Source organism: Lynx canadensis, chromosome D3 (genome assembly GCF_007474595.2).
Source record: "Lynx canadensis isolate LIC74 chromosome D3, mLynCan4.pri.v2, whole genome shotgun sequence".
In the NCBI taxonomy this organism is placed as follows: Eukaryota; Metazoa; Chordata; class Mammalia; order Carnivora; family Felidae; genus Lynx; species Lynx canadensis.
Genome location: NC_044314.2, coordinates 70,789,090 through 70,798,985, shown reverse-complemented (window position 1 = coordinate 70,798,985; position 9,896 = coordinate 70,789,090). Strand labels below are relative to the sequence as shown.

The following is a 9,896-nucleotide window of genomic DNA, read 5'->3' as shown; positions in this document are numbered from 1 at the left end:
ATAGCTACTGATTCCCATATCTTCCCACCTTCCACAATGAGAAAACTGCCAGCCAATCTGGTCTCAAGTTTGAAATCCCGGGAAAGGGATCTCATTGACTCACCTGGAGTCATGTGGTCATTCTTGGGCCAATCACCAGTGACCAGTGGCATAGAGCAATTAGAAAACATGGTGGCTCTGAGAACCACCTGGTTGGGGCAGGGAAAGAAGCAATTCCCAGGAGAAGTGCTAAAAAAAACACAAGGAGTCATGACAGTGCTAAAATTGGAAACCACACAGGGATTTTACAGTAAAGACCTCACATCAGTCCACCAGAACAACACAACTTTCAAAATCATGTCTGGAGAAGTATCCTGGAGTTCAATTAAGGGACTACTGACAGATTGTTCCCAATGGTGGTGACTGTAGTCTTCACTACAGGTGAATTGGCAACATATGGCCCCTCATTCAGAAGACTCATCCCTCCTTACAAAAGAGGACATAGAGCTCTATAAATAGACTTTAATATTCAAAGGACCTCACCTATTCTCAGGTGTCAGGGTGCATCAGAATCAAGTGGGAGTTGGTAAAGCATGTACTTTCCCAGGCTTACCCCTCAAATTTTGATTCAATGGTCTACAATGGAAACAAGGAATCTCCTTTTTCTTTTTTAATTTTAGAGACAGTGTGCCTGCGAGTAGGGTGAGAGTGTCAGAGGGAGAGAGAATCTTCTCTCCCTCAGAGGGAGAGCCTGACATGGGGCTTCATCCCATGACCCTGGATCATTACCTGAGCCAAAATCAAAAGGCGGATGCTCAACCGAGACATCCAGAATCTTCATTTTTATATGGCTCCCAGATGATGCTGATATAGGTGATCCATGGACCACCCTGTGAAACCATACACCACTTATCTACAAGATCCTAAAAATAAGCACATTGCCTGGCACATGATTTATGCCAGGAAATAGCCCAAGGAAGGCCACATTAACTGGTCCCATACCTGCATGAGACCTCTGATGCTTACTCAGTCCTCTGCTGTCTTGAGTGTCACATCTAGACTTCCCCTGGCCCTGTCCCCCAACCTGCCTGGCGAAAGAGAATAAATAACAACAGAAACATTTTCATTTTATAAGCACTTGGTTTTATTGCACAGAAGCAATTGAAAGTGAATTCCAGTGGAAAAGTGCGCCCTGGCATGATTCAGTGGCCAGTGCACAGCCCCACCTGCTCCAGCTCTTCCAGGACAGAGAGCTCTGGGCAAGGGCTCGGCCACTCCTTTGGAAAACAGAAGGCATTCAGGAATAAGTTAAGACATCTCAAGCATTATGTGTTTCTAACTGCTCATTCATTATTGCGGTCATCTGTCAGTTGCACATACAGGAAATAAATGCACTTATTTGGAAAGGAGGGGGTCAGTTTGTATACTCAAGTGTTTACATGTGGCATTCGGCATATATCACATTCGGCTACATAAGCTATCATATAACATAATTGTCCATCACCTGGGAAGGGTTTGGGGTGTGGAGTTGGGGGGTCGGGAATACCCTCTCTTGCTAACATATGCTAATAGAAATTTCTGTTTGGTGAAGGAGGGCCCCATCGTCTAAGTAGAGTTTCTTATATAAAGAAAAGGGAGAAAAACATGAAAATTTGTTATGTCAACTCTTGAGCTCCCAGACCCTCCTGAGTTTCTTTGGCTGTTCTGGATAGTTCTTTCTCCCTGCCTTACTTCTCCCCCTTGGAGGCCTTGTCTTCTGTGGCCTTCTCTGGAGGCCTGCTGTCTTTCTGGTCTGTGCTAGAGGATTTCTCAGCCTTTTCCGTCTTGGCTTTGCCAGGTGTGGGGGCCTCCTTGCCAGGCTCCTCTTTGGGTTTCTCTTCAGGCTTCTTGGCCTCTGTGGTCTTCTCCTTGGCATCTTTTTTCTCAGGTGCTGCTGGTGTCTCTTCCTTCTTTGGCTTTTCTGGCTCCTTCTCTGCTGCTTTGCTGGGTTCTTTGGCCTTGGCATCATCTGGCTCCTTCTTGGCCACCTCAGCCTTCTCTTTGGGCTTGGCCTCCTCCTTCACCTTGGCAGGAGCCTCCTTCTCTGGGGTCACTGCTTTTTTCTTATCTTCAGCCTCTTTCTTGGCTTCAACCTTGGATTCTTTGGGCTTCTCCACAGCAGGTTCCTTCTTTTCCTGGACCTCAGGCTTTGGAGTCTCCTTCTTGGGCACCTCATCTTTCTTGCTGTCCTTCTTCTCCTCAGGTTTTGGTGTGGCTGGAGCTTTCTCTTCCTCGACCTTCTTTGGGGCTCTTTGACTTTCACTTCCTGGGGTTTCTCCTCCTCCTTCACGGGGGACTTTGCCTCTTCCTTCTTTGTGACCTCTTTCTCAGAAGCCTTGGTCTCCTCCTTCACAGGAGATTTCACCTTCTCTGGGGACTTGACCTCCTCCTTGACAGGGCTTTTTGCCTTTTCAGGAGATTTGATGTCTGCAGGGGACCTTTCTTCCTCCTTTGCTGGGGTCTTGGCTTCTGGGGACTTCACATCAAGAGTCTTAGCCTTCTCAGGGGACTTGGCCTTCTCAGGGGATTTGGCCTCTTCCTTCACAGGGGACTTGGCCTTCTCAGGGGACTTGGCCTCTTCCTTCACAGGGGACTTGGCCTTCTCTGGGGATTTGGCCTCTTCCTTCACTGGGGACTTGGCCTTCTCAGGGGATTTGGCCTCTTCCTTCACAGGGGACTTGGCCTTCTCTGGGGACTTGGCCTTCTCAGGGGACTTGGCCTCTTCCTTCACAGGGGACTTGGCCTTCTCAGGGGATTTGGCCTCTTCCTTCACAGGGGACTTGGCCTTCTCAGGGGATTTGGCCTCTTCCTTCACAGGGGACTTGGCCTTCTCAGGGGACTTGGCCTTCTCAGGGGATTTGGCCTCTTCCTTCACAGGGGACTTGGCCTTCTCTGGGGACTTGGCCTTCTCAGGGGACTTGGCCTCTTCCTTCACAGGGGACTTGGCCTTCTCTGGGGACTTGGCCTTCTCAGGGGACTTGGCCTCTTCCTTCACAGGGGACTTGGCCTTCTCTGGGGACTTGGCTTCTTCCTTCACAGGGGACTTGGCCTTCTCTGGGGACTTGGCCTCTTCCTTCACAGGAGACTTGGCCTTCTCTGGGGACTTGGCCTCTTCCTTCACAGGGGACTTGGCCTTCTCTGGGGACTTGGCCTCTTCCTTCACAGGGGACTTGGCCTTCTCTGGGGACTTGGCCTCGGCTGGGGACTTTGCTTCTTCCTTCACAAGGGGACTTGGTCTTCTCTGGAGACTTCACCTCAGTTGGTGATTTTGCTTCTTCTTTCACAGGGGATTTAGCTTCTCAGGGGACTTCACCTCAGCTGGAGACTTGGCCTCTTCCTTCACAGGGGACTTGGCCTCAGCTGGTGATTTTGCTTCTTCTTTCATGGGTGACTTAGCCTTTTCTGGTGACTTAGCCTCTTCCTTCACTGGGGACTTGGCCTCGGCTGGGGACTTAGCTTCTTCCTTCACCGGGGACTTGGCTCCAACTGGTGACTTGGCCTCCTCCTTCTCTGGAGATGCAGCCTCTTCTGCTGAGGGAGATTTTGTTTCTTCTTCTCCTCCTTCTGCTTCCTCCTCCTCACCCTTCTCCTCTTTGGCCTCTTTCTCTTCTTCTTCAGTCACTTCTTCAGTCACTTGGATCTCCTCTGTCTGTTCCTCCAAAATCACAGTTTCCTTCTCTGACTTTTCTACCACCTTGATCTTCTCTTCACTTTTGACCTTTATGTGAGTGGCTGCAGAGGGAATTTTGGGGAGTGCTTCTGGAAGGGAGAAAGGACTGGGGCCAAAGCCAATCCGACACTCTTCGCCCTCCAGGAGTTTTCTGCAGAATGGATAATGGAACACATTATTATTATTAACCTCAGAAACAGATCGATGGATTGGGGGTCTTCTTGAGTTACTCTGAAGGCCATAGAATCCAACGGTATGGACTTTGGTGGAGGAAGGAATGTGAATAGTGGGCACTTTGAGACCGGAAAAAGTCACTTGGCAAATCATCCCAGGAACTACCCAGAATCTGCACCCCAATGGCACTGGGGTTTTATGCAGCTAAGTATGAAACTTATAAAAAACCTTCCCTAACATGCACAAAAACATGGTCCTCAAGAGAGAGCACCTGCATTAACAAAAATTACATTAATTGTCCCTCAACTAAAACATTTAAGAGGAAGATGGGAGCCTGAGCAAACAATTCCACATTTATAAATTTGTGATTAAGAGGTCTCAGAATATACCCATTGGAATATTAAGGGTCTCTTTTCACCTTATATTCTCATTCTTTGAGTTTTAGGAATAGGGAGGGGGCAGCAGTTTCTACCCTTTCCTACTCAGTAGATATGTGACCTCAGCCAAGCCACTCAAACACTTTAAGCCTCAAGTTTCTTCATTGGCAAAAAGAGGGTCACTAAGAGTCCCTACCTCAGAGGATTGTTTCAGTGAGATAATGATAAAAAGAACCTGGCAGTACCTGCCTCACAGTAGGTGTAGGGGTTACCCCTAGAAACCAGTGCTTTGCAAATTTAACAGCATACACATCCCCCAGCGATCTAGTTAAAATGCAGATTCTGATTCAGTAAATCTGGGGTGGGACCTGAGAGTCTGACTTTCTAACATGCTGTGGAAGATGCCAATTGTGCTGGTTCATGGACCACACTCTGAGCACCAAGATTACAAACTAGACCCAAGAGGTGAGAAGTAAAGGGTCACCAGCCAGCAACTGGGACAGGTCTTCAGGGGGTCAGCCTGCTCTTTAGCAAGAGATTGCTAAATTGGGAGGTCTCATGACCTTCTCATGGCTACCATTTCCTGAGGGCTTGCTCTGGACAACCCAGCGGTACTGAGATCCGCTCAGGAACGGATTAGCACCTCCTCCTGACAACCCAACAAGAGTACTGTTATTATCATCCCCATTTTATTTCCCCAGAAAACAAAGCTCAGGGAGCTAAAAAAACACTAAGAGAATGTAAAGGCCCCTGACACTGAAGTATCTCCCTTCCCTCCAAAGCAGACCTCTAGTCAGCTGGATTTGGGGAGGGATGAGGAACATTAATCCTCTAAATCACTGTCAGAATGAAATAAGCCACTCTCAAGACTTATTTCTCTCAGAAATCAGGATGATGGTTGCCAGGGCCAGAGGAAGGGAGGAAAGGGCAGTGGGGAGTTATTCATTATGAAGCACAGAGTTTCAGTTTGGGAAGATGAAAAAAGTTCTAGAGATAGATGGTGGTGACTTTTGCACAACAATGTAAGTGTATTTAATGCCACTGAACTGTACACTTAAAAATGGTTAAATAGCAAATTTTGTGTTATACACATTTTACCACAATAAAAAAAAATTCTTTTTGCTCTCTAAGACAGGCAGGCCACCTTGCTGGGAACTTGAAACTCAGTGCTTTGCTTCTCATAAGAACGCAAGGGCTCCCCACCATCCCAAAGGCCCCTGGCCACCTCACCTGTAAGCAGCGATCTCAATATCCAGAGCCATCTTGACATTGAGCAGGTCCTGGTACTCTCGGAGCTGGGCTGCCATTTTCCCACTTGGTGTTCCTCAGCTCGGTGTCCAGCTGCTGGATGGCTTCCTGGGGAGGAGAGGTCACAACACACACATGTCACGCACCAGCCAGTGCCTGGCCTTCAGCACCAGAGAAGCTGGGGCAGACTGTGCAAACCCAAAGCAGTTCAATCTAGCCAGTCTCACTGGGGCCATGCTGTCAAAGCTGTGGCAGCCTCATTCATGGACATGGAACCAGCTGAAGCAAAAATCCTGCCGTGTATGTATATGACCTCAACCTGGGGAGCGGTCTTGAATGAAACACACCAGGAATGATGGGTGATGTTTTACAGATCTTTTAAGCTTAGAAAATGCTCAGCAGGAACACAGCCTTGTCTGCTTTGGCTCCCAATGCTCCCAAGTGCCTGCCAGATAGGGCTGAGGAAGCACCCGCAGCTGATGACTGAAGCAACACACAGAAGCAAGTTAAATACTAGTGGAAGCTTCTCCACTAGTATGAAGGCTCACTTAGCCCTGCTTAAAGTGAAACATTATGGCTGATTTTTATTGCCTCCTTTCTGCTTTCTCCGTTCTCTAATTTATCCACAATCACCACAATCACCATACTTGCATAATATGTTCTTTCAAAGTGTTATTTTCTTTTGCCAGTTGTCTTTAATGCAAGGAATCTGCCAAGGCCTTCCCCAGGCTACGCTCACCCCAGACACTGGTTATATTTACCAGATGTGCACTGTGACTAAGACCCTGCTGAGCAGGCTCACACACAGCTCATGAAAAGTTTGCCCATCTCTTTAACCTTTGCAGAGCAAAGTGGGCATTTTTTTTTTTCTTCATTGCATTAAAGGAATTCAGACTCAGATAAAGCAGGTAACTTTTCCTGGGGGCCACTCAGCTAGAAAGACACAGTGGTACCCCTCATATGTCTGACTGACTCCAAGGCCCATGGTCTTCACCACCACAGCCCTGCCGAGAGAGGGGCAATGACTTGTTCAGGATAACCCAACCAGGTAAGGTAGTCTGGTCTCTGCTCCACCCCTGCCCACCTGGTAGGATGCGATATCGGCCTGATGACGGTCCTCCAGCTCAGAGCGTTGCCTCTCTAATGAGTCCTTGGTGCCTTTGAGCGCCTCCAGCTCTGTGGTCCTGGCCTGTAGCTGGCGCCGATACTCAGTTATCTCCTCCTGTGCTGAGCGCATGGCATCTGTGTTCACCTTGGCTGCCTCTGAGAGTCTGTCCAGCCTCACTGGGGGAGAAGGAGACAGGAAACAGAGTTAGACACACCTGGATTTGGATTCTACTGAATTCCAAAAGGTGACACACGTGGGTTGAGGACCTACTGGGTGCCTGGTGCCATCTTGGGTTCTTAATCCACCCTATCCTTTGTGATAGCAAATTACTAATATCCAAGGCCACCTAGCTAGTAAGCAGTAGAGCTAAGATTCAATCTAGTGTCTATCTGGTTCCAAAGATTAGATGGTCTCCCCCAATTCAGGATCTGAAAACTCATAAGGCAGAAGAAGCCCCCAGTTCTGGTCCTAATACCCAGTTCAGCTCCCCAGCAAGGGCTTGGCGGTGCTAGTGTTTAAATGTGAACTTGGCGTACAGGGCTTAACTCTGAGCATGTGGCTAAACAAGTTAATGAGCCTGTTGACCTTTGGAGGCATAAAGGTGCTATGACTACTATGTAGCCATAGCCCCTTTCTTGCAGGTTTTTGGCTCTGTAGAACCCAAGGTCACCGCAGAGCCTGGGGGCCCATGCGCCATCATCCTCTGTCCCTTCCCCACCTGGCTGTGCATTCTCTAAGCACAGGAGTCCCTGTGCCAAGGACAGCCACACCCTGGGTCCTGTGAGCAATGGGCTGCTGGTTCCCAGAAGATCTCTCAGGATCATGGAGGTCTGGAGACTAATCTACATCTCCGGAAAGTGAATATCCTGCATCCCAAAATAGTAACACCCAGGGGCCTGAGTCCGGAGGGTGGGCCAGGGAGAAGGAAGCCAGTTGGATGGGCCAGAAGTCCTGGGATCGTTTGTCTATGTGAAGGCCAAAGCCCAAGAGAGCAGAGAGGTTTGCTCTGGGAGTTGTCTTGCTGCAGAGATGGGGAGGGGAAGGTTTCTGCCACTGCAAAGGAGAGGAAAGTAACGGAAAAACCATGCCTCTAAGTTCTAGCTTTCCTGGCTTTCCCTGCTAGTGTTGGCAAAGACTTAGAAACCATCAAAGTGGGTGAGGACCCTTACCCATTGTGAGATCACAGACCTGTTTGAAAATCGCTGGAGCCTCTGCCCCTCTCCAAGAAAAATGCAAAGTTGTATAAGAGTTTTCAGGAAGGATCTATAGCTCCCCTGAGTAAGAGGCTCAGCTTGTCAACCGCCTCCCCTTTTAACCCCCAAAGAAATGAAAACCAGAGAAGGCAAGTGTTAGTCAAGGTCACCCTGCAGGTGCTGGGCACAGCTTCAGAGCTGCTGCTGCTGCAATCTAGCTGACTCAGAGCATCATGGAGTTGGGAGGAGGGGGGAACTTAAGAGGCTCCCAGCTTCTCAAGTGGAGAGAGGACATTAAGGGGCCACCTCAGCCTCACACACCCATTCGCTGAGGTGATGATCCCTCACTGGGGAGCAGCCTAATAGGAGTCTGGAGAATGGGTTCCCCTGCAGGGTTGCAGGCACTGGGGGATGGGCTGTGTTGGGCAGCGAAGGCATGTTACTTTGAAGGGCAAAGAGTCCTCAGTGCCTGTGACTAGAAGCCGTCACTGCTTTGGAACTGTGTTAGGAACCTGATGGAAAGGGGCCTCAGAGTGGGGTTATCCAATCTTGGGCGGGGGGACAGAGGGGATCCAGAGCTTCAGGACAGCTATAAGGCCCCTGGAGGAGGGCAGCCAAAGGAGAACCCAGAGCTGCAGGGAAGGGAAGGGGGTTATCTCCAGAGACCCAGAGTGAAACTGTCGTTTAACTAAGGGGGAATGCACTTTGCAGGGGGAAGCTGAGCAGTATACCCTCCAGCCCTGCCGCCTTCAACCCTGGGAGTCCACCCTGCAGGCCACCAGGGTGGCGCCCCCTCCCCTACACCACCGTCGCGCCTACAAACCTCGGAACCACTCCTCCGACTGAAGCGTGCTCTGCACCGCGTGGCCTTCGAGTTGCGCGCGGATTTCGCGCAGCGCCGACGTCACGTCGCACTTAAGGGCGTCGCGCGCCTCGGCCTGCGCCTGCGCCTGCGCGGCGCCGCAGCCTGGATCTGCCGAGCAGCTCGCCCACCTCCTCCTGGTGGTGACGCCGCAGGTAGCCGCACTCTTCCTGCAGTGCTTGCGCTTTCTTCTGCAGCTCGACGCGTGCCGCCTCAGCCTCCTGCGCAAAGCGCGCGAGTGCGCGCGCTGCCGCCTCAGCTTCCTCCCGCTGCCGGGCCTCGTCGTCTAGGCGCTGGCGCACGTGCGCGATGTCTTCCAGCAGGTGCTCCTGCTCCAGGCGCAGCTGGCCGCGCGCCGCGCCTAGGCGCAGCACTGCACCGCGAATCTCGCGTACCTCTCGCTCATACAGCTCGCCCATGGCGGAGCGGCCCGCCTGCTGCTGCCGCAGCGCCGCTTGCCTCGCCTTCCAGGCTGCGGTTATGTGCTTCGAGCTGCCGCACCTTGTCGATGTAAGCCGGCGAAGCGGTCGTTCAGCGCCTGCAGCTGCTCCTTCTCGCTGCGGGCTGCCGCTGCTGCCACCACGCAGCCCTCCGGTCCGTTGCTCAACGTATCTAGCGAGTCGGTGCTCGAAGTGGCTCCTGCACCGCGGAAGCGGCCCGGCGAGGCCGATACGGAGCTCACGGATGTCCGCGCCCAGGAGTGGAAGCCGCTGGATGAGCCGGCAGCAGAACGCGCTCCGCCCTTGCGGGCCAGAGCGTAGTGCAGGCTGCCCGCCTCCATGTAGCGGCGCGAACGGGGCGCCCAGCAGCGCGTCCGCGCCGCTGAAGCTCATCATGGGCCGGAGCAGGTGCGGCCGCCGGTGGAGGGGGAAGCCCGAGGCCGAGACGGGGCGGGCGGCACTGCGGCAGCACTGGGATGCCGGCCTTTTTATAGCAGCCCGGTCGGGTCCAGCCCCTAGGCAGTTGGGGGGGGGCGGGGGGAGGAGGGCCCCGCCCTCTCTCCCTCCTCCCCCGCGGCCCGGGTCCGGCAGCTCCGCCGCAGTGAGAGGGGCGGGGCAGGGGGACTCTGGATTGAAGGGAATCAACGCGACGTCAGAGGACCACCCTGAGATCGAGTTAGGGGGTAGAGGACTCCTGGAGTGGAATGGCCGGGACCCCTGGGTGCGAGTCCGAAGACCCTGCTACTGTGTTCGGAAACAGAAAAGGGGCCCGAAATGGGGAGATGACAAGGAGTCCTGGTGGGAAT

General features: G+C 52.0%; 1 protein-coding gene across 1 annotated transcript; it reads right to left on the bottom strand.

The window, feature by feature from the left end:
- Positions 1-1,122: 1,122 nt before the first annotated feature.
- Positions 1,123-9,486, bottom strand: NEFH (neurofilament heavy). Its single transcript, XM_030335942.1, is given in 12 exon segments — positions 1,123-2,266; positions 2,269-3,241; positions 3,243-3,313; positions 3,316-3,839; positions 5,470-5,546; positions 5,548-5,595; positions 6,572-6,771; positions 8,612-8,760; positions 8,762-9,105; positions 9,107-9,163; positions 9,165-9,422; positions 9,424-9,486. Coding segments are annotated over 12 exon segments (3,324 nt in total). The 3' UTR covers positions 1,123-1,706.
- Positions 9,487-9,896: the final 410 nt, after the last annotated feature.